This window comes from Nesoenas mayeri (assembly GCF_963082525.1).
Source record: "Nesoenas mayeri genome assembly, chromosome: 19".
Classification (NCBI taxonomy): domain Eukaryota; kingdom Metazoa; phylum Chordata; class Aves; order Columbiformes; family Columbidae; genus Nesoenas; species Nesoenas mayeri.
The window spans coordinates 2,919,857-2,944,380 of NC_137568.1; the positions used below are offsets into that span (position 1 = coordinate 2,919,857).

The window sequence follows — 24,524 nt, forward strand, 5'->3', positions numbered from 1 at the left end:
CTGTGTGCTGCTTCATCACAGCTATTCCTGCATTTCACATTCAGCTGGGAGACCAAAAGGACAATCACTGCATTTACCTCCCTGTCATTTAAAGCTTTAATTGGGACCTGCTTGGACATCCCACCCCCCAGCTCACTTCTCTTCCCTCACCCTTTGCCATGAACCTTGAGTGAAAGATATCTAAGGGATTGTCCGTTGTTGTGGTTGCACTAGAAATCAGACCTTTCTTAGCTCTTCTGTTACTCTTTTGCTCCTGGATGTGGTGTGGAAACCAATATGACCCTGTCCTTGCTCTGATCAGAGTCAGTATTTAATTGAAAAAAAGACTATAGCTGTAAATTGGATGCAAGGGAGAAGCTGCTATTCCTGCAGGAGATGGGCTTTGGAAAATGCTGTTACATTTTTGTGACTTCATAAGTTTCTGGGCATCCCTTCTGTCTGCAGGCATCTCCCTGGTTTCTCAGTTGCCTATTGGTAGGGAAGTCTTTCCCCACCAAATGAAAGGAGAAGTTGCTGAAGGAAAACTTTGTGTCTCAGTTCTGAATCTCTGCTCCTTTCCTGGAAAGCTGCTGAAGAAGTTCTGTAGTAGCCAGTGCCCTGGTGTGGCCTGAGAAGTTTTTCCTTGGCTTCCAGGTCCAGCAGCCTTTGTGCTGGGCTGTTGCAATGGGGTGTGTGTCACCTTGGAAAGCCCCGCTTAATCCGTGTGAGCATGCAGGGAGGAAGGGACTGGCTCAGTGAGGGTGAGGACAAGAGACGTGATTGTTAAATGCTTTTAGTCTTCTCCCATGGACTGAAAGGACAATGTCACCTGGGTTTGAGGGGGGACCACATCCTTCCATCTTTGCCTGGCAAGCTGATGCAATGCAGGGAGTGGAAGGGTCTTTTGCACGCTACTGTCTGAGGCAGGGGGTTGAGGGAGGCACTCAGGGAAGTTGTAGGAGGAATTTGGAAGCTGTAGGAGGAAAAGCATCTCGATGTCACTAGGTAGTGGAGAGCACTGAGACAAAGTTCACTTCTTCAGGGCATTTTGCTAGTGATCAAGTTAACAGATCTTGAATGTATTGGGTCCCAAGCGTGCGGAGCCTGGGAAGCCAGAACCAGAACTGGTTGGAGACCCACTGCTGCTGTCTCGGTTCAGCAGCGTGGGCTTGCGCATGAGTAGGTGGAGACATCCTGGGGTTTGAGTCAAATGTTTTTTTTCTGCTGGGAGAGGCAGCTTAGACCTGTGTGGTCTTTAGACAGTGAAATGTGAGAGGCCCTGAAGTTTTGAGGCTGGAGTGATTGCAACAGTACCATGCTCTCCTAGGCAGAGCGCTGCTCAAGAGTACTGCTGGGTTGTAGTTGGAGTTGTTGTCCTTTGGATACTGAAACTGGACTGAAGTCCCAGGCCATTAGAAAGCTGAAATAAAGCCTGAATGGTTTTCTGAAGGGTAAGAAATATATGAAGTAGAGAGAGGTTAGTCCCCCACCTGCCGCAACCATCCAGCCCACCAGCCTCCTTCCCTGCATACAACCCACTTTGCCGTCTGGCATGACTCCCATCCTGACCCCGTCTCTGTTCAGACGTGAACAGGGTGAGGTCTCTGTTCTACCTGCAATCTCTCTTGTCTATAAAAATGTGATTTGGTGGGGCCAGCCTCTGATTGTATGGCACTTGCACCTCAGCTGGAGTGGGGCATCCCATGTCCCATGCAGTTACCTCTTCCCTCCCACAGATCTGCTGGTTCTCATGATCTCTTCTGTCCTCTCTTTTCTGCTTTGTTTCTTTGTGAGTTCCTCTGGAAACCTTTCTGTTTGTTTCTTGGTGTTTGGAGTCTGATCCTTGCTCTGTGGAAATCAACTTGCACTGTAAACTATTTGCTTACTTACAGAGAGAAAGATAAAGATTATCTGAAACATGCAATTCGTTGCTTATTTTTTTTTCCCCTGAGAGGTTTATAATCTTGTTTGTATTATGCTGGGTTGATTTGTGCTACTAGGAGACTGAGTGCTGGCTTCCTCTGCAGTGTGCGGTTATTTTTTGTAATCAGAAATGAAGATTGGACTCTGGAAAATGAGCTTGAATTGTGTGGTTTTGACTGTTTCTGTGCCTAGGACATGAGACATCATCAAAGGTAGCGGCCTCCATCCTGCTCACCATCAAGAATCACAAGATGACTTCTTTTTCAGTCCATACGTGTGCAGTATATGCAGGACTTGGTATTTATAACTCGATGGGAGACTTCGAAAGTCACCTGCTCAGTGGCAGCTCAGTAACTTGAACAGTGTTTTATCTGTTATACCACAGATAAAATCCAGGCCATGGGTTCACCCATGAAGTGTATCATTGCTTCTCCCCAGGCTGGCAATAACTAGGAAGGAGGTTTGAGATCTGTTCATCATTTGAAAGGGCTGGACCTTGGCATGGATCTCCCGTAGATCCCTTGGTACAAACTGTGAAATGAGAATAATTATTAACTTTATTGGAGCCTAATTTATCCAGCTGTTATTTCTCATGACATATTTTTGTTGACACAGGCCTAAGTATAAAAACACTTACTGGGCAAAGTTCATGCTCGTGCAATCATTCTCACTTTTAGTTTCACATAAATGTGCTGTCATTGCCTGAAGGCTGAATCACAAAGGCAGTGGGATGTGTGTGGTCAGGAGTTTCTGCCTCTCGTCACTGTTACTGGTCTGGGGGAGTTTGATATATATATTTTTTTTAATTTTTTTTTTTTTTTTTTTTTTTTAGGGGATCAGAAACACTGTAAATAGGCTCTGATTGTAAGCCCACACCATTTCTGGGATTGGAATAATAGGGAAACAGAAGCAATAATTAGATGCCTTTTGTACCATGCTACTTTGGCCTCGCTTAAGAGCTATGAAAGATTTTGATAGCAAAAAATGGATTGATTATAAAACAGGTCCTGCCTGTAAATCTCAACCTCTGAACACAAGAGTGGTGTAAGTCAATGTCAGTTGACTTTGAGAGCAGAGCAAGCCCAGAGATTTCACAAGATAACGCATGAAAATTAAATCTCTTTATTTCCATTCATCAGGCTCTATATTTGGGACCCACAGTCACAAGCCCCCTTGCTCTCCGTGTGCTCACAAAGCGTCTCCTACGGAACAGGTACTGATGGGTTTTTGGGCAGGCGCCGCGCTCTGCACCCCTGTTCCCTGACGCTCGGTGCGCCTTGCAAAATGTTTGTGCACGTACAGAGCAGCGGTGAGGATCCTGGTGCTGGAGGGGGGAGGCAGAGTGGGCAGGAGCTCTATTTTGAACCAGCTCTGTCTGCAACGTTGGGACCTTTGCTGGTACACCCTGGTGAGAACATCCTGCACGAGTCAGGCCAAGTAAAGATCAGCCAGAGTACTTCTTGAGTGCTGCTCACCTGAGGCTCTGTGAGGAGAAACAGTGTTTATTCTGAGCAAGGCAATGTAACATTATAGCTTCTATTTTTCGATAATGAGAAAAGATGCACTGAACCGGTGCAGGGCTAGAGGCCTGTCCTGCTCCTCAGTCCTGAGAGCTGCAGGAGCCTGGCACGCCGGGCTTCTACAGCACTCACTCAAGTTCATGTGCCGGATGTCAGCACCAGGAACAAACAGAAAGTAGTCCTTGTTCTGACCATTAGAGCAACTACCAATGTATTACTGAAAATTACACATGAAAAGTCTGCATTTGGTTTGTTTCTGAATGGCTGTGGGTGCTTCTGGACCAGCTGGTACCGATCAGTCTCTTCTGTGCTGCAGGATGGTGGGATGGTGAGCGGTGCTGGGGCTGGTGGTCCTGGACTGTGAATGTTTAAAGTTCTGTGGAGTGTAGGTCCTCTTTTTTTTTTTAATTGCTTTTGTTGAAGGCTGCTCTTGTACTCTTTTATTTGCAAAATTTCAATAGGAGATAGTAAAGTCCCACTGGCTACCACACAGCATCCACTGGTAGATTGCCGGTAGAGAAATACCAGTGTGCATGTTCCCTTGGAGCAGTGAGCCTGTTAAAGGGCTTTGAGTCTACTCTCTATGGAGAAAAAATGATAATATAAAGCGACCTCCTTTTCTTCTGAAACTCACAGAGATGTTGTGCAAGGAGAAGTCAAAGCAGAAGCCGGAGGGGAAAACAGCTTAAAAGCTTCCATGTGCATGTCTGCTGCTTACTGTGTCTTTGTTCAGCATCATTGTTTCACCCCAGGCTGTGGGGTGGGGAGTCGGTTTGGTTCAGGCTGTGGCGTAGATCTCCACGAGTCCCCCGACAGAGTGCATTCGGTAGAACACGCTCAGCGGGAGGCCGAAGTTCACGATGGCAAACCAGGTGGAGTAGCCATAAAATGACTTTTCCAGTCCATTCTCAAAGACGGGGTGAGCCCCAAAGGTGGGCATGACCCAGAGCTGAGGAAGGGTAAGGAAAAAAAGAGCAGTCAGAGGATGACAAGCTGTCTCCTACCTGTGCTCTAATCTCTGCACTGGCTCAAGTGGTTGCAGGAATATTGCAAGAGTATCACAGGAGACTCCCTGCCAGAGAAGAGAAGGAAAATCTCCCATTTAGTTGCTTACAAAAACTTCCTTATTGTAAGTCAAACTCCATGAAATTCCTGGAAACCTAACGATGGCCCCGTTGTGCCCCAGCCAGCTTCATCTTTCTACAGAATTTCACTGGTTCCTTGGCCAATTTGTCTTTACTGGATTAAGGCTGTGCTGAAAATCCACGTCGATTCAAGATCCCAGAGCACAGTGTACTTTATTGGGTGAGTTTCAATCCTGGAGACTCATGTTTACAAAGACTCACTGCTGTGCCTCCTGCTTCTCCACCTATCTTATGAAACACCCTTAATGAGTCTGATAACTTTTTCAGAGGCTAAAATTTCGGCACATGAGGATTTATTAGCTGTCTCCTTCCTGTGCTCAGGAAATGTAGCTGTATTTGACTCTTAGGTTAAAAGGGTGACCTTATAATTATGCGATTTTGGAATATTAACAGAAGAAACAGTCTTGACTTGCCCCACCAGTATGTTCAACCTTGGTGGGCAAAGATTTCTCATCTGGAGTAGTAACCCAAGACAAAGGAAGAAAGCACGTGTGTGTCACGGGTCATAATGACTCAGCCAAACTGCGGTGTGCCAGAGAGAACAATACTTACTATGATGTTGCACAAAACCAAGAAGAATGAGATCTCTCTTAATACTCTTCTCTTCCAACTCAGGTGAGAGTAGTTATGGATATAGGACAGCGAAACTTTCCGGATCTCCTGTCCCAGCTCCAGCACGCTCACGCGTCTCTGGCTGTGCCCTTCCTGAGGCCGCTCTTCTTTAACTTCCTCCACTTTGTCGGGAGAGGTCTGTGTGCGTTCCCATCTGCTGCTTGCCGTGGTTTCTGCTTCTTCAGGTAGCTCCGAAGCCAATCCACGCTGCCCGGTGCGTCCTGTGTGTCTGGCCTCAGCTGCTGCTGTGACAGGCTGCCGGTGAAGCCCATCAATGATGAAGATGTTTTGGGTGATGTTCTGAAAGATGAGGAGGACAGAATAGGACAGGATGAGACTGTTTAACAGGTCCCTGGCGTTAGTGGCCACAATGGCAACGATGGAGAAGTAGCACATGCCGATTTGGCCGAGGGCCGCTCCCATCAACAGGATCACATCCAGGCTGCGGGTTGGGTTCTTCAGTGTGTCCAGCTCCTTTTTTTCCAAGGCGTGGATGACCGTTCCAATCACTGCGCCCACGCTCATCACAGGCAGGAGCACAATATAGTAGGAATAATACATCACGAAGGCCTGGATGTTGGGGACTGAGCCGGTGGCCTGGATCTGGTAGATCATGAAGACGCAGATCCCGATGATGACAGATGTGGCACCCAGCAGTGGCCCGAAGACAACCCCCTGGAGCCTGAAATTAGGCTTGACGTGAGGGATGTGCGGGTGGCTGAGGCGTCTCCCCACGTTCTTCCATATAACATAGAGCATGGAGCAGCAGATGAGGCAGTACTCGGTGTTGAAGGGGTAGAGCAGGATGTAGCCCTTCTGGAAGACTTTGCAGATGGTTTTGTTTGGGCATGTGCATGAACTAGTCTGGTTGCCTGGAGCATGAGAAGAGGAAAGCAACAATTATGAGGGAGATGGCCCGGATTTCGTGGCTATCTTTGGGAGTTTCTTGTGTGCAGACACAACATTTGTCTGTGTATCGCAGAAACTACGATCAGTAGGAAGTGATTGCCACTCAGTCCTCAAGGATTCTGAGCAACAGGGTTTAGCAAATGTCTTTTCCCAAATACTTAGTACTCCTGGTCAACGCCATAGGTGCTGGATGAGGGACACCCCTTCCTTCACAGTGAAGCCTCCTCTATCTCTACCCTTGGAATATCAGTTTGCCCGTACTTTGTTTTTCTGTATCCTCAGAAAGTAAAGCACAGCAATTCTGTGAGTCTCTTCTAGTCTGACAATCTTTTGTTTGCAGTTGACAGGTACATGTGAGCAAGAACATTAATTTATGGTGGGCTTTTCCTTTTCGAGCCCTCAGTTCCAAGGTTTCATATCAAGTCCTCCCCCTCCATGTGAAGATGTTCTCCCCTTGCAGCCCCTTTTCTCAAGACAACCTCCAATAATAGGGAAGTCACAGTATTTGGGAGAATTGGTTGTGATATCTGAATCGTGGAGATTAAGAATTGTTTCCTCCCCAGAGAAATCATCTATGTTAGCCTCACCCAAAGAGATGTGAAACAGGAGCCTTGCCTGTGAATCGCTGCTCCACCTCGCGCAGCTGAGACTCGATCTCCATGTGGATGGTGTCGTTGGTGACGGCCGAGAGCCAGAGCAGGAGGTTGGTGGCTATAGTGAGCATCAGCCCACACCTGCGAGAAGAGAAGGACACTTCTCTAGTGTGTTGACTGTGGAGATCGTTGATGACCTATGTGTCCACCTGCCCTTTGCTGTTTGCTGACCCACACACGGGTGTGTGCAAACACAGTGCGTATGTGCGCAGGGGCATCAGTGGGTGACTTTGCACGCACAAATGTGACCGAATGTGTTCCCACTTGGCTGTTTGCAAAGGAGCAGGCTTATTGGTCACAGAATCATAGAATATCTCAAGTTGGAAGGGACACATAAGCATCATCGACCTTCTTGCGGGACCATGTGAAAACTAAATCCTATGACGAAGAGCTCTGACCAGCCCAAGTCTGCATGCAGTTGAGGGAGGGAAGGCTGAGACATCTCACAGTGATAGAAGCAGAGAGGTAACCCCACCTCATCCTCCAGGCAAATAATTGTTCCCTGAGCTGTGTGGGGGGAAGGTATTTGGGTTGGGAGGGAGCGACAAGCTTTGTAGTGGTCCAAGGCACAAGTGGAAAGAGGAAGAAGCTGGTGAGACCAGGGAGGAGGATGGATCTGGTCAAGTCATAGCTTGGTTCTTGTGATGCACAACATAGAGTCTGTGTGAGATCAGGTGAAGACCTAGCGGAAATAAGGGAGATCACAAGCAGACAGCAAGGAAGAGTTTCTTTAGAGCAGAGGGCAGCTTTTAACCCCTCTTCATACCTGGTCAAGTTGTGCTGGACTTGAATGCAGTCCTTCGAGTGATGCCACAGGAAAAAAGCCTGCAAATGGATAGCGATAAGGACGTGAGTGCGGTGGCGCTGGCAGCCTGCCGTCCGCGCCGTGCGAAGGGACAGGCGGGGGAGCAGCACGGGTGCGAGCAGGAGCAAAGTGCCGGCTTGCAGGGGCGTGTGAGCACCTGCATCCCGAGCCGAGGCGTGTGCCGGCACCCCCGCGAGGCCATGGCATGTGTGCGCCTGTGCCTGACGCCATGGGAGCTCCACATCTGCTTTTCTCTGCCTTATGTGTATATTTATGGGGGTATTTGCTGCAGTGAGGGGGGCTGTTTACATTTTGAATATGGCTCTGGCTCTGGCAAGGGGTGGGTTGGTATTGGAGTAACAAGCTGGAAATGGTGTGAAATACTCTTGTGGGCCAAGGATTTTGGTGGGGAGATGCATTAGCAAATAGAGATGCTGGGACTCAGACTGGTGCACAAGCACCTCTCTGGTAAAATCTGAAATTCTCTCTCTCCCTACTTTGGTGCTTCAAAACAAAATCATCTGTATCCTACAGTATGTCAGTTATTGCTAGAATGATTTATTTCTAAATCTTACTACTTTGTTTCTCAATCTGGCACGCAAGGAGTGTGGGTGGTATTTGAAATGGCGTGTGATGCTTTAATGCCATTAATGCTCGTGAGAATGCCTCACGTGCACCCGCTTTCCCAAATCTCCCAAATTCCCACCCTACAACCCTCGGGGTCCCAGGAATGGGACAGAGAGAACGAACGAATTTCCAGAGGGATAAAAAATAGTACCTGGGCACAAATAAAAATAATTTCAATACTGGGAAACACAATATCCACTCCGGATTTGCACTCGATGAGAATCGCGCTGTAGCTGATCTGGAACACGTTCAGGAGGATGCTCAAACTGCCGAACAGCAGCACTGACCCTGGGCAAACAGCAAAAGCACCAGTAAATAAACAAAGGCGCGTCTGTGGAGCATCTGGGTCTGGCTGGGGACTGTGGACCTGGCGCTGCTTGGATTCAAGTGGAGTTGGAGGCCTTTCCCTTTGGAAGTGTCACGATTTTGAGAGAAGGGGACAAAGAGGAGCCTGATTCCTCAACCTGGGTGCTTTGGCTGGTTTAAGGTGTTGACATGATACCAGGTGTTTTCTTGTGGGAAGAGGGTTTTTGGCATTTTGTGTGCAGTGTGGAGTGACAGAGATAAGCTGATGGCAGGTGATGGTTTCTGCCTTGTGGAGAAAAGCTGAGCTGAACGCAGCTCCGCTGGGGCTTTTGGCAGCACCGCCTGCAGCAGCTGGGACCCTCGAATGGTTTTTCATTTCACCTTTGACACCTCCCTGCAGCTCTAGGTGCTTGAGCACCTTGCAGCTTTCTTCCCTTTAATTCTTTGTGCTCAGTTAACGAGACCACATGCTAATTAGGAACTCTATAACAGACCAGCAGCAGGGCCGCTTGGGGAAGCGCCGTTTCACCAAGTGGGGCAACTACCTATGGGAAGTCTCCCAGGAAAACTTTCGTGTCACTGGGATGTGACTCACGGGCCGGTTTCTTCCCCTGGAAACAGGACAGTTGTGACGTTAAACAGGGATGAATGAGGGTGGCCTGGGGCCACGGACGCCCTTGGAGGGTAAACATGGTCGTTGTCCTCTCACTTTGCAAAGTGGCCATGCCTAGAACCTTCCTGACCATGCTGGGAGATGCCTGGGCTGTGCTTTGTGAAGGGACCGCAGGGGGAGGTTGCACTGGGGGCTCAAGGGAAACCAAGTTCAAGATTTTCCCGCTTGCTGTGGTTCTCCTTTGTGGCCTCCACTGTGCCTCTGATTTCCCTCAGCCTCACCCTGCAAACTGGGAGGGCACTGGGAACCTCCTGTACACCTAATTACAATCTGACTGCAACCTACACATCTCCTACATCCTAACTACAGTTTACCTGCATCTGCTCTTCTACTATTGAGGAAAGAATTTTATCTTAACTATCAAGCACTGGGAAAAGCACGAGATGATAAAATAAAGCAGAACTTACCCCGAATCCAGATGGGCCCAGCGTGGGAGTCCCGGTACACCACGGCGTGCAGCTGCCGGCGGGTGCCCAGCAGGTAGTAGATGATCCAGCACACGCATAAGACCTTGAGGATGGAGAGCAAGACCCAGACGTCTGCCAGCGTGATGGCCTCGTGGTTGAAGATCATGCTGCTGATGAAGGCGCTACCCAGAAACACCACGTTCATGGCCAGCAGCCCGGAGAAGAGCTGCCCGGCTTTCTGAGCCTGCCTGTCCCCCTGCTGCACCGAGGAGCAGTGGCGGTAGAGCCAGGACTTCTCGTAGTGGATCATGGAGATGCCTGGTGGGGCCGAGGCCGACCTGCGCTTGCAGTGGTGGCAGGGCTTCTGTCTCGGGGCTCTGTTGCCTGACATGGCTTGTCAACCCAGGGGTCACCTGGTGCATTGAACAAAAGGGAGGTTAAAAGTAAAAAGGTCTTTGGGGATGTGCTGATATGTTCTCTGCGGTAAAAGCCACTTGTGGGGTGACCTCCCTTTGTGGCTTCCCCTTCCCTCTCTGACAGCTGGATGCGGAGGAAAAGAGATTAGTGTTTAGCCCAGATTAGGCATTAAAAAATTCCCGTTGGGCAGAGTCATTGCGGGCACTGGGAAAAGGCCCTTCTGCCAAAACCTGTCCAGCGACACCTGTGTCCAAATGGGGATCCGAAGTCTCTGCCCGACCCCACCAGAACTGGGAGCTGTTGGGTCCAAACTGTTCCCATCCTCACCTTTCACACGTCCTCTGCGCACAGCCCTGGATTCGGGCTCCCTCCGGTCCCTTTGCTGCAAGGGTTAGGTGGAAATACAGAGCAAGCTCAGATCTGCTCTGAAATTCAAAGCTGTTTGATTTTGGTTGATGGGTCCAACCTCTTCTGTGTGTTTTGGAGCTGTGAGAGTTGCACCACGTTCCTTGTGTGGTTGTACAAGTGGTAGCAGAGCTGGAGAGAATTAAAAGAGGGTCTGTAGGTTTTGATCCAAGCTGCTGGGAAAAGATCCAGCCTCCCACCCAGGCGGGCTGAGACTGGAACTAAGTTAAAACCTGGTTTTCTTTCTTTTCTACTTGTAGCAAAGAGGAAAAAGCACAGAGCCAGGAGCATAGTGATGCAGAGGAGTCTGAGGGATTGACCCAATAGACACAGAGAGCCTGGGAGCTTTTCTATCAAGCTTTTGGAAAAATCTTGGTAGAACCATGTTGCCTATGAGAGAAATCTCCTTGCTCGTGTGCAGCAAGCGGGAGAGATCAGCCTCTCTGTAGACTCAGTACCTGGAAAAGTGTTTTCACTCCAGAGAGTGACTCTGGCTGTGGTGGGGGGTGGCTGGAGTGAAAGCAGAGCCCTGAGGTGTTTTTGAGGGTGGGGGAGTTATGTGTAATTGTTTTGGGGGAGAAATTGTCTGAGAAAGGGTTGAAATTTTAGTTCTTCCCTCTTCCTTTGCATGTGCACTGAGGTGCTCAGTCTCCCTTTGGTCTCTGTGGATTCAGTGCACTTCTCTTAATAGAAATTGATCCTAAAATCTTCCCTATTTGCCTCCGAAACTCTCCTAACTTAGTAGTGCAGGAGCAAATACCCTCCCATCTCCCAGGGCCATAACTCCTCCGCTTTGGGCTCGGGGCAGGGAGGGGAGAGGCAGTAAAATCAGAAGGATCAGATGTAAACACATCCAGGCTGCATCGGGGGTACCTGAGTGCGCAGCCTGGGCTGCTCACACCCCTGGACCCCAGACCCCGGACCCCGAGCCGCGGCTCTTACCTCTCGCTCTCCTGCTGCCCGGCGTGTGGGAGCAGCTGCCGACACAGCTCCGGTCACAGCCGACGTTCAAACCCCTCGCCGGAGCGTCACCAGGATGCATGTGAGTCTTCCCAATGGCACGAGCCGCCAGGACTGCTCCCCACTGGATGTGAATGTGAATGTGGCCTCTGCTCTCGGCCCATTGATTTCTTTTTTTTTTTTTTCCTTCCCTTCCACCTTGTTTACTTTGGGTCTATTATTGTCATTGCATTAATTACTCGGTGAGAAGCTCTCGGCCCTGCCAAGGGCAGCCAATGGGGATCAGCTCCTTTATACACCCGCTGGGTTGCCCCATGTCAACGGCCTCGGCACAGGATGTGCCAACTGGTAAAACCACAAGCTGCGGTGACTAATTTGTGCCATGGCCCAGGTGAGCCTAGAGCTAATCTCCTGGCACAGGCTTGTGCTGGGAGTGCTTAGCCACACTGTTTTGGCTAAAATCCACTTGAGTTCCCCACTCCCTTGTTTTTAGGTAGACACTAAGATTTTTATTTTCCTCGAGTAGGCCATTACTTTGTGCCTTTATCCAGGGCGCAGATACCCAAAGACCCTAAAGGCAAAAGTCACGGCTCAGCCCAAGTGCAGGGATGATGCTAATTTGATGCACTTCTGGCAGAAAGGTTGTTTCTATTGGCGGTGATAGCTGTGACCTGTTAATGCCGATTTTAGAGACAGACCCTCACATGCAAACCCCACAGGCACAGCCGTGCAGGGTCAGGGATGCTCCTGCTCCAAGCTGCGCTGTCCCTGTTCCCTTTCCCATTTCAGGGCAAACTCATTCCTGTCTTAGGACTCTCTGCTGAGCCGACCTCCCTGGTTTCGTGTCTGGCAATGGGGATTTGGCATTCCTGGCTGAGCTGCTGAGCACAGAGGGTCCATGAGGAGGGGCTGGACCTGTCCATGGAAGGAGAGGAGCTGTCTGCGTGTCCCGGGATGAACCCCTGAGCCCTGGGCTTCTTGCCACTGGCAAACAGGTGAGCTGGGAGCTCAGACGTATGAAACACTTCCCAAGAAGCTGATATGGGGTAGGAGTGGGTGGGGGAGCACAGGTTATCGTGCGTGGGGATGTGACGAAAAGGACGGAAAACAAGAGCGAAAGGGGCCCATTGCTCCCAGGCGAGAACGCCCGGTGTGTGTCAGTGCAGCCACCGAACTTACCGTCTGCCAGCAAAACAGTCGTGTTTAATGTCTGACCAAACCCTTGCGCTGCTGTCGGGGAGCCCGGATGCTTTGATCTGGGCAGGTTTTCATCAGTGCCCGTGGCTAGATTTTTTCTGCCTTCTCCCAAAGCATCAACATCTCCAGCCTGCTTGGAGGATCATGTCCCTGCACCTCATGGTGGTGCTCTGGGGTCCCCTGGGTACAATCAGGATCTCCTTGGGGCTCTTGGCTCTTCTCCAGACCCCATTCTAGAGTTTAGGGGCAACAGACATCTCCCAAAGCTATTTGGCAGCATCTTCATTGAACAAAGCCAGCGGTTTACATGTGAGATGCTAACAAACCTGGCTGGTTTTTGGTGCACGTGGTTCTAAATTTGATGACTGCAAACCTGAGAAATGGAAGCCTGGAGTCTGAACATATCTTGAGGTAAATAAGTTTGAGTGAAACTGGAGGTTTTTCCTCTAAAGATGGGTCTGAAATAAAAAGCTGAGGCCTGCTGTGCCCCAGTGGTTTTGCCGATGGGACTGTGCATCTGGGCTGCAAAGATGAGGCATCCTTCCTGGCCTGACTTGCCCTCTCCTGGCTTTGGAGCTGGGATTGAATCCAGAGGAGCTGTAAAGCCCTGGGAGACTGGTTAATCCCCCTAATTTTGCCTTAATGCTGAAGAAGAGCAGCTGTTTAACGTGGTTAAACTTGTGTCAATAGATTCAAGTCATTAAGTAAGTAAACATGCAGGAGAAGGGGCAGAGAGGGATGAGTTGAACTAATTGGATCAATCACACAAATCACTGTCCTGCTCTGCCCTGAGGAGCTGCCTTCACTTAGGACCTGAGCAAAAGCTGCTGAGCGTTGGGAGCGCTGTTTGCCCCTCTGCTATCAGCAGTGTGCATATTGATGGTGTTATCTGTGCACTTAGCAGTAATAACACCCAGGCTGGGCTAAGCGGATCTGTAAACAGGACCCAGGGAGGGAAGAGGTTTGTGCCTGGCTGCTGTATTTGCGCAAAGGCTGCCGGAGGAATGCCCTGCGACTCCTTGGCTGGCCCACACCCTTCCTTCTTCGCCACCGATAACTGCATCGGTGACGTCTCCTGCGGGCCGGTGACTGAGCAGATTTTAGGGTGACTTCAGAGAGCAGCCTCGTCCAACGTGAGCAAGGGTCAGCTGTGCCCCGGCACCCCAATCCCTCGCTTTGCCGCAGGGAGCAGGCAGGCTCCATGGGTATATGTTGGCTCCACTCGTGAAGCATTGTTATAATTTTCCATGCCAGCCCTTGGCACAGGTTCCTCTGACCTCCTGCCAACGTTGAGTTGCTCCTTAGAATCACAGAATGGTTTGGGTTGAAGGGACCTTCAAAGCTCATCCAATGCCCCCCCTGCCATGAGCAGGGACGTCTTCACCAGCTCAGGGTGCTCAGAGCCCCGTCCAGCCTGGCCTGGGATGTCTCCAGGGAGGGGACCACTGCCTGGGTCCCTGGGAAGTGCCTCCTCCATCAGCAGCTCCTGCCCTGGCCCCAGCGCAGTCCGGAGCTGGTCCCGCTCACAGGCTGTGCCTTGTGCTGCAAACCTGTCCCTCATCTCCAGCCTTGTGACCTCCTCGATGCATCCGCTTTCCAGCTGCTGCAGTGACAGGTAATAATTAACTTGGCTTCTTTCCCTGTCCCTGACACACCTCAGAGCAAATCACGCAGATAAAAGGTGCTGCTTTTTTTTTCTCAAATAAAACTCGCCCTCAAATAACAGATGATTAAGAAGCAGAGAAAGGGATGCGGAACCCTGGTAGCAGTGCGATGGTGATTCAGTTCTGGCCTTGGCTGTGGACTTCACTGTTTTTTTTCTGAGCAGTGTTATCTGATCTCCTTCTCTTTGACTCTTCCCCTTCCTGCTGCTCTCGCTCGCTGGCTCCGGCACCACGTGCCTCAGGCTGGAGTCTGGATTGGGACCTTTTTGGCACTTGTGCAGTGGCTTGAGCCCTGATCTGCAGGGCTGGTACTCCCTGAGCTTGCCCAGAGCTGGGCTCTTCACCCGGGCATCCCCCGATGAGCCGTTTTTATCGGTGGGTTCCAGTGCTCCCACCAAACCCCTGCAGAGTCCTCAGCACCCAGGCAGGCCAAGGCAGCTTTTAGACCAAAGCCAGCAAAACTCAATGCCCCTGGCAAGACAAAAGCGCCTCAGGGCAGCCCTTTGCTTCCTGTAGCTGTTCATTTGCAACAGCTGCCATTTAAACAGTCACCCTGAGGCACGTTGTTCTCCCCGTTTCCTGTCCCCTGATGCAGATCTGATCTCTGCTCCATAACTGATGCAATGGCAGGATCAGTCAGCAGGACTCTGCCAGTGGCCTCGGGGCTCAGCCTCATTCTCTGCTTTGATACAGGCTTTCTGTTCACACAGCCCCCGTGCCTCAGTTTCCCTCTTTCCCAGTGTGGAAGATGGAGCTAGCAGCGGTGATTTTCTGCAGGATCCGGCATGCAGACATGTGTACAAAGGACCAAGTGAGTCTTGTCTTGCAGGACCCCTTCACGTTCCTCAGATACTCTGTGTTTGGGTAACATGAACTCCCATGAAACTTTCCATCAGGGAGAGATGTTCCCCAGTTTATCTGGGCTGTGGGGTGTGTGGCAGGTACCACCAATTCGCAAGGGGCCCTTGAAGAGCTTGTGCTCTCTCCAGAGTGTTTTGGTGCTGATGTGGTGGCTCATGGTTGAATGTTGTGGTTCTTGCTGCGCCACCACCCCAGAGAGGTTGATTTGGGATTATTGCCTGTATCGGTGCTGCTTGTGCCGTCGTGGGCTTCTCCTTGAACCCATGGTGAGTTTATTTAGCCCCAGAAATGCTCTCTGTCCAGAACAGAAGAGCCGTTTGAGCTCTGCCTTGACTGGGTGCAGCCAGCCCTGGGGACCTGGGACCAGGCATCACCAAGAGCGCGTGGGAGGAAAACCCAGCCTGCCCCCCAGGAACAGACCAGCTGATTAGAATCACTCTCTGCCCCTGTCCAAGCTCAGCAGCTTGGGCTGAAACAATGTCTAGAAGTGTACGTAAAGCTGACGTCTGTGCACCGTTTACGTCTCTTTTTCTGACTTAATCTGTGGTTCCTGCAGTTCAAATTAATAAGGCTTTTGTTTTGTGAAAGGTAAGGTTTCTAGGGAGAGATTGCATCTTTACCAGATCAATGGGGATAATCGAGGCAGGCCTTGGCTGGGTCGGTGGGGCTGGGAGAGGCTCCTGGGAAGGATCGAGCCATCTTGGAGGGGCTGGATCAGTGTGATCCTCGGGGACAGGGGAAACAGGATTTACCCCATATTCTGCTTGCCCCAGAGAAAGGCGCTGGCAAACAGGCTGGTGTAGACCAGCCAGAGGCGCTGGTCCCTTCTGGTTTTGGGAGAGAAAGATGGTCCAACATGCGTGAACCTGGGCTCTTTCCTGTGTGTTCTGTGCTGCTGAACCTGCTCTGGCAGGTGCATTGGAGTGGATGATCTACAGAGGTCCCTTCAACCCCAACCAGCCTGTGATTCTGGGCTGGCAGTCTGGGCCATTGGCTGGAAAATCGCATCACTCTGTTTCGAGTATTGTGATTTTCTACAGTGTTTTTTATTGGAACGATAAACCCGATGAAACAACAAACCCTTTATTGGAACAGTTACTTGTCTCAGGGTACAGACAAAGCTCAGCTGTGCGATTTTGGCATGCACACCCCCCCGGATGGGGTGGGATTTCTGAGGCTCCCCTTGGACTCTGGATGCGGCAGAAGGGCCCATTTCTACCTTCTGGAGCCCAGGAGTCCTGCTCTGAAAGCCCCCTCAACCATTCTGTGGTTCATGGAGAGCTTCAGGCACCCAGGAGCCTGTTTTGGGACCCCCATGTGTGGGGGTGCTGGGTGCCGGGGCTGTGCTCACAGCCTCAGAGCCCATACCGGCTGTGGGGTGCAGAACAAACATCCCTTCAGGGTGTGGGACGTCAAATGGGCTGTGGCATTGGGTTGATTTCTGTGTCGCAGGGCACAGAAAGTCCCTTCAGCAGTTCAGTGTTAGAGAAATCAATAAATAATTTTGCATACAAAAATTTTCATATTTTTTTAAAAAAAATCATTCTTAAAAAAAGATTAAGATAAATCTCTTCATCATTCCCCAGACTGTATTGCCCATACAATCTTTATGGCTCTTTAGCACTGATTCAGGAAAACTGTGGAAAAAAGTGTGCCTGGAGGCATCCCGTGCCAGGGCTGCCCAGGACCATGTGCGCAGCTCCCCATGGGGACAACCTGCTCCTCTGCAGGAGGAGGCTGCAGTGACACCTCCCTGGCGAGCAAGGGAAACAGCGGGGTCTGGTGCAGGCCAGGGTCAGAGTGGCCAGTATAAATGAGCAATACAGAGAGGAAAGACTAAAACATTTCCCAAAGCCTTCGGTGGTCACTGGTTTTGTTTTTCACATCTCTGCAGGGGAGTGATTTCCAACTGGCCATACCAGATGAAGTGGTTTTCCTTTCATTGCCTTCCACGCCTGCGTTAGCCCCTCGCACCCACCATATCTCTGCACACAGATGGGCACGGACCGTCCGAGCATGCTGAGCACCCACTGGAGAGGACGTCATGGCACAGGGTGACAGGCTTTTTGGAAGGAAGGTGAGTCTCTGCCTGAATCAAGGGTAATTACCATTATCCTACTCTGGACACCTTCTTTTTTTTTTATCTTCTTTCTTTTAAGCTTTAAGAACTTCAGACACACACATGCACATCCACACACAAGTAGCAAAAATAAAATCTGGACTATGTTTGGATGATCATCACTGGCAGTTCATAAATACCCCAGCACTGCAAGGGGACATGATTCAGGCAGTGCCAGGGACCCCTCAGGACATCTGTGCAGTCTCTCAGCCCTGGGGTAGGAAGAAGATGGATGGGTTGAGGAGGATCTCATCTTCCTTTTGAGACAGTTCTTTAGGACATGATGTAGACCTCCAACAAACTGGCCACTGCGTGCATTCGGTAGAAGATCCCAAAGGGCAGGCAGATGTCCACGATGGCCGGCCACATGGAATCGCCGTAGAAGTTCAGTTCTGTGTCGTTGTCAAACTGGGGCCGGGCACCAAACGCTGGCATGATCCAGAGCTGTTTGAGGAGAAGGGAGAGTAACACTGCAGTGAGAAAGGTGTGGGCACCTGCAATCACAGCTGCTGAGAGATGGGAAAAGAGCGACCTTCTGAACATGGGACCTTTGCCAGGAGCTTGTGTTTACACTGAGATCAAGTATGATCTGGTGTTGTACCCTCATCCCTGATTCATTCTCAGAAACGGGCTTGGAGCAAGTGCTGAAGCACTAGAGCTCGATCACGTTGTGTGTCAGTGTGAACCTGGCCTGTTTGGGTTCTTTGGGTGGAGGACATGTGGGTAGGGCTGAGCTGGCAGCAGTCTGGCCTCCCCAGGCTCAGTTGTGCACTCTGAGCTCAGAAGCCCAACCAGCTTGTGTATCTGCAGGGGGGCTGTCAGCTCTTCTTTGTGAGCTTATGTGTCAAATCAGTTTGAGGACATGATGTGACTGACTAGCTGGGGATTTGGAGGGTCTCTAGAGACATAATGTGCTTGGCTTCTTTGGAGGTGCAGATGTAACCTATGTTTCTTATCATAGAATCATTTAGGTTGGAAAAGACCTTTAAGATCATAAAGTCCAACTGTTAACCCAACACTACCAAATTTTTCTTGCTTTTCTCTCCCCCACCCTGGCAAACTCTTCTCCTTGGATGTACTCACTATGATATTGCTCAGCAGGAGGAACATGGAGATCTCCCGTAAGAACTTCCTCCTCCAGTTCATCTTGGGGGCAGTGAGGGACCTTATGAAGTCAGAAGGATGGATGCCTTCAGCTCCAGAGGCAGTGGTGGAGGCCAAGGTGCTGCCGCTGTCGGGCACGCGGAGGGACACTGCGTTGATGTTGGCAAAGGTGAGTCCATAGAGATCCTTCTGGTGAGAATCGCGCCTGTGGTCTTCCTTGGGGGGTTGCCGATGAAGGCCTTCGATAATGAAGATGTTCTGGAAGGTGTGCTGGGCAATCATTAGGAGGGCATAGGTGAGGTTGAGCGCACTGACAGCGTCCCTTGGTGTGCTGGCTACGATGGCCACAATGGAGTAGTAAGAAATGGCGTATTGCCCCAAGGCTGAACCCATCAGCAGGGCTACGTCCAAGGTCCTGGTTGGGTTCTTGTGCCGATCCATGTCTCTCTTGTCAAAGCGGTAGATGACAGAGCCACCAATGCAGACAAGAGACATCAGGCCCAGGCAGACAATGTTGAAGATGTAGTACATGGAGAGAGCTTGGCTCTTCTTGCTGGATTCAGTGCTGGAATTTATCTGCACCTCATAAAGAATAAGGACTCCCAAACCACTCACCAGAATGATGAGGCCCAACACGATGCCTACAAAGAAGGTCCTTTGGAAGAGCCTGAACTTCAGGCGGTGAATGTGGTGGGAATGGTGGTCTATGAAGCGTCCAACGTTCTTCCACATGACATAGACCATGGCAGAGGCAAAGAGACTGTACTCAATGTTAAAGGGGTACAGCCAAAAGTAGCCATTATTGAAGACCTGGCAGATTTGGCTGTTGCAGTTGCACTCGTCGGCTGAGCTACTTCTCATTCCCACTGAAACAAGACAGAAACATGTAAATGCAGTGACATCAAAACAAGGAGGCAGCAATTCCTAGCAGCCCTGAAGAAGTAGGTACTTGAGGTCAGTGAAAAACAAGACCAAGGACAGAAGAATATGTGACCACTTTGAAAACAAGGACACTTCAACCTCAGCTTTCTGGTGCTCGTGTTCTTTCTGAAGAAGTGACAAGTTAAATCTCTCTTTTTTCCTTTTCTTCTTCATTCCCATCCCATTTGTACAGGCTCTTCCACCTTTTTGACTCCTCTGTGGTACCGGTTACAAAATGAACACTAAAACCTAGCTTTTATCATACCAGCTCTGTTAAAGGAACCTGCAGCTCTAGATAGCCCTTCTGAAAAGGGTTAAAACCTGACTTGCAGGATAGTTTCTACCTCTCGGGCTCCCCCCTGGACCAGATGGCTTCACAAGCGGGCAGATTACCTTTCAGGAGCCATCTGAAAAGTTCTTCTGTCACGTTTTTCCTGAACTTTGAATGCGCTTTGTGAACAGACTCATCTGTCACAGCCGACATCCACACTGCTAAGTTTGTAGTCAGTGTCAGCATCAGGCCGCACCTGCAGAAAAAGGAGAAGGTTTGTGAGATTAAAGCAATGGCTCTGGGCTGTGTTGCTCTGATCCATGTTAGGGGTGTGCGTGTGCTCACAGGGACTGTGGGAGCTGCCTGAAGTGGTGCAAGGACTCTGGTGGTTGAGCCTAGAAATCCTGACCCTTGCTTTGCTGCCTTCACTATCTTACTGGTTTTTGTTCATGCTCATGAGAATTAGCAAGGCCTGATTCCTCTTGTTGTGGTTTTGGAAGAGCTTCTCAATAGTGAATAAAATAATAGGTCTGGGTTGGTCTCCCATAGATCCAGCCTTGCAAAAGCGGACAAGATATTATTTTAGCCTGAAGCTTGTCCCCTGCATCATTGTCTTCCCCAGGGAAGTCAAAGTCAGCTATGAATAATTTTATTTAATGCTAATTATTTGTTTAACACTAATCGGCTTTGAGTAATGCTTGTATTCTTGAATTGAATCCCAAACCTACTAGATACATAGATCATAAACCTCAACTGCTTGAGCTGGGATCTAACGCTGGCTGGAGGCTCAGCAGGTTCAGTTTGGGCCAGCACTAAGGGAGATGTGGTTATCCCCCTGCACCCCAGCTGTGTGAGGGAATGCAGCGGTTTTGCAGTGGTCCAGGTCTGCTGGACCAGTGAGACTGGAAGAGCAGCAGTGCTCACCTGGTGACGTTCAGGTGGACATGGACGCAGTCTTTGGCAGACATCCACAGGAAGTATGTCTGGCAGTGGCAAGAGGATAAATTGTTATTTCCAAGAAAGCAAATCACATAATTCTGAAGTAGGGATCTCCCTGCTCAGCAGAGAGCAAGCTGGAGCATCTTTCACTTGGGTCTATCTGGGCCCAGCCTACTAGCCCATGATCCTGACCATTTGCTGGATGTGGTTCTGTTGGTTCTTTGCTCCTCCTGCCCTGTCCCACTGCAATTCCTCTGTCTGTGCCCAGCCTCTGTTCCCATCTAAGTTCTCCCTTTTTAGCCTCTTCCCTCTTTGTTATTGACCCAGAGCAAGTGTCCTCTGTGTAGGAACTTCAAACTGCAAGTCAGTCCCTGCCTTGACTGTCCTTCTCCCTTTCTGTTCTTCATGGGAAAGGAGACCTGGCTGAGTGGAAGCTGCTTAGAATTTGTAACAAGCCATCCTAGCATAGGCCAAAATGTCACAGGATGGGAACAAGTTTAAATCGATGCCTTAAAGTGAGTTGCTACAGCTGGAAGTTGTGGTTGCAGGGAGAAGATATTTGTGGGGCCGGGTGGGGGCAAGTTAACCCTGTTGCTGAGTTGAACTGTGTCCATGAGATCAGAGCTCCTTCACCTGCTGGCTCTGTCTCTCTACCCCTCCCCAAAACGGAGCACAACCATCTCACCTGGACGACCACGAATATTGCTTGCACAATGGGGTAGATTATTTTGATTGCTGACAGGCAGCTGTAGAAGCTCGAGTAATATCCTATTTTGAACACGTCCATGACAAGGCTGAAAATGGCGAACAGGATCAGGCCTCCTGTTGAGGAACCAAAATACCTGTGGTTGGACAGGTGTGTGCACATAGTGCAGATAGATGAGGGGAAGAAGAGGAACTATTGCCGTGGAGAGGCTTTGCTTCTACCTCCATTTTTCCTCTCCCAAATTTCCAAGTTATCTTGGTACCAACAGAATCATACAATAGACTAGACATGAGGAAGAAATTTTTTACGCTGAGGGTGGTAAGACACTGGCCCAGTTTGCCCAGAGAGGTGGTGGATGCCCCATCCCTAGAGACATCCCAGGCCAGGCTGGATGGGGCTCTGGTCTCTGCTCATGGCAGAGGTGGGACTGGATGAGCTTTGCAGGTCCCTTCCAACCCAAAACTATTCTATGAATGATTTTGTCAGGAAGGGATTTTCAATCAAACCTTCCCAAGCAGGGCATGGTGCTGTGCCCAGCATAGGAGAAAACTCTGCCCCAGGTGGTTGCTGTTTCCCTTCTTGCAAGAACTGGTGCCCACGTGAACTGTCTACCCCACATCTCGCCTCCAGCCCTATCCCCCGTGATCTCCTACCTCTCAGCCAGACAGGCCCAGCGTGGGAGTCTCTGCAGGGAATGGCGTCTGGGCAGCGGGAGGTGCTGGCGAGGTAGAAGATGATCCACGCGATGACTATCAGCATCAGGACGGTCAGCAGGAAGAAGACATCATAATCGTGCACGGCGATCTTCTCAAAAGCCCCGCTGCTCACCAGCGTGCAGGCCAGCAGGGCTAAATGCACGGCCAGCAGGATGGAGAACATGCGGCCGCCTTTCTTCCACACCTCCTTGGAGGCAGGAGCCGAGGGGGGGCGATGAGGCTGGGGACTGAAAGACGCGATCTGACTGGAGGCCAGGCTGGCTTTGTCATCCTTGTGTCCGCAGCCCATGCTGGAGCTGAGGCGTCGGACCTCGCTGTCCTTCCGCACAGGCTCGTCGGTCATGGTTCAGCTAATGCCTTAGCTGAGGGTTGATGCTGTTGGGAGAAGAGCCTCATGAACGAGAGGGCAGCGCTTCATTTGGAAGAGTCCAGGGCTGGACCAAAGCAAGATATGTGATGGGGAGGAGGGGACTGATCAGAGGAATGGGGAAGGCTGAGACAAGGAATGAGCTTATACTCAACCCTTCTCTTCCTGGTTCCCTGAAGGCTGTGTTCTTGCTTAAGATGCTTTTGCTTGGGGAGATCCCACGTCAGTTTAACAAAGCGTGCCTAATTTGCCACACAACGTTTAGGTGTTTATTGATGAAAGATATGGGAAAAGCACCAGCAAAACACTCACAGGATCAAATATCCTGGGGCAAACGGCCAGTGTGGTTTGATTTCTAAATGTCAGCCACTAAACATTCTGAGAAAACGTCATGCGTCCTGGCTAAGGAACCGGCCACTGAAAGCTAAGAAAGCCCTGGGAGACTCCGGAACATCATCACATCATGACTTACACGAGTCTTGGCAAGAAGGATGTGAGCTGTTTCCACTGTCATTCCTTCTAAAGCCCCTGACCTGTGCCAAGCTTGGGATTGCATTGATTCTCAATGAAAAGCTTGAAACAAAGTAAAGTAACTGCTCAAACAAAGCTATTCCACCAACCTGTTTGCTGCCTGGGATCCAAATATCCACTCTTGCCAGGCTGTCGGAGAAATTTCTCTGTTGCTGCAGCTTATCAGCCGGAGAACTTATACCCGTTGGGATGATGGCTCTGTGATTTACACCATGCCTGGAGCTGACAGCAGCGCTTCACGGACTTCTCAGAGAAACTCGTGTGATCCATTTTGTGCAATAGCTGATTTTGGGGAAGCACGAGAGAGATGAGGAGATAAGGGTTATTTACCCAGGAAAGGCATGCATTGACAACACTGCTAAGCATGGCACAAACCACTCGGTCGTAGGGTCACGGTCACCACAGAGCAAAATCACCCCATCAAACCCATCTCCCTACACACATGAGACCTTTTCCCTTGAAAGAAAATGATATAGGTGATGAACTTATCTTTGCTGATGATTTTAGGCTTGGCTTTCTGCTTAACTGAACACAATAAATATTGTGCCTCATCCTGTACCAGTAAGCTGGAATGTTTTCGAGGAAAAGAAAGAAATTTGCACTTGTATCTATTCAGTGCCCTGCACAGCTCAATATTTTCCCAGCAATGGTGGCAACAATGAGGGAGGTTTAGCACTAGGGCAGGGCAGGATTTGGGGCCTGGAATCCATGTTCCCCTTTGCTGATGCACTGCCTTTAGCTTTTCAGGGTGGGATCACCTTTCTCTAGCCCTCAGGAGCTTAACTTCTCTCCTTCCAAAGAGAAGGAAGCCGTGTTACAAAGTGTGGTGGGATTTAAGCATTTGCCAAGGCAAGGGAAGAGCTTTTGCTCAAGACCCATTTTACCCCAGCTGTTATACTTCGGTGCGGGGAGATAGGGAGTTCCAGGGCAGTTCTGGGTGGATGGGGACAAGTTTTACTCCTTCACAAGGATGCCTCTTTTGGAGATGTCCCTGCCACTTGCCTTCTCCAGGGCAAGCACAGCGCTGGGGCAGTTTGCTGCGTGTTTCTCCATCCCATTCCTGCCTGCTCACACCTGTGCTCCTTCTTACAGCATTGTCCCACAGGAACAGCATCAACCTGAAGTATGTGGGATGATGATGCAGAGCTCAGGATGGACTCTGCAGCCCAGGGAGACCTTCGTGTGTCTGTCCCCTGCTGCCACCAGCTGGCTGCCACCAGCAGTGCTGGCTCTGCTGAGCCGTGGATCCTCTTTGGGCTGAGGGGCTGATCTCTGCTCAGTCTGTCGCTTTTCCCAGGGGAGGCCCAGACCCCTCTGAGCTGGTAATTGTGGTGTTTTGCAGAGGCCAGAGGTTCAGGATCGCCCTGGGCTAAATGCACGGGTTTATCCTCCCTCTTTTGTCCTTAACAGCCAGCAAGAGAGGAAAAAGCATTTACTGCCTTGGGCAATGCTCCCAGGAGCCACCATACAGCATAACAAGCTTAATTAGTAATAAAACAAGAATCATCAAATAACCTCGCTAATGTATTGCAGATGTTATGATGCTGCTTTTCACCTTGAAGGATCCCAGCGTCAAATACCTCGATGTTTAGTATTATACATCCTGCCAAGACTTGCCCAGGGGGCCTGAGCAGGTGAGTATGAATCTGCCGATGTCAGCAAACTGGAGGAGGAGCAGAGGGACCAGACCCTCCCTCTGGGGCACTTAGTGTCCCCAGGCAGCTGGGATGGTGACTCAGTGTCGGTCACCCAGGGGTTAATCACCGCAGCTTGCATGGGTGCACCTG

At 50.2% G+C, this 24,524-nt stretch overlaps 2 protein-coding genes across 2 annotated transcripts; both read right to left on the reverse strand.

Annotated features, from left to right (window-relative positions):
- Positions 1 to 4,200: 4,200 nt before the first annotated feature.
- On the reverse strand, positions 4,201 to 9,950 carry OTOP3 (otopetrin 3; the record flags this gene model as incomplete). The annotated part of the gene is made up of 6 exons (XM_080356508.1): positions 4,201 to 4,371; positions 5,120 to 6,051; positions 6,704 to 6,822; positions 7,508 to 7,566; positions 8,325 to 8,461; positions 9,560 to 9,950. The coding sequence occupies 6 exons, from the start codon at positions 9,948 to 9,950 to the stop codon at positions 4,201 to 4,203; spliced, it is 1,809 nt and encodes a 602-aa protein (XP_080212634.1).
- A 7,505-nt stretch (positions 9,951 to 17,455) lies between these two features.
- Positions 17,456 to 22,182, reverse strand: OTOP2 (otopetrin 2; the record flags this gene model as incomplete). The annotated part of the gene is made up of 6 exons (XM_080356554.1): positions 17,456 to 17,626; positions 18,266 to 19,152; positions 19,601 to 19,734; positions 20,403 to 20,461; positions 21,103 to 21,239; positions 21,777 to 22,182. 6 exons carry the CDS (start codon positions 22,180 to 22,182, stop codon positions 17,456 to 17,458), a joined length of 1,794 nt encoding a protein of 597 aa, XP_080212680.1.
- Between the last annotated feature and the right edge of the window lie 2,342 nt (positions 22,183 to 24,524).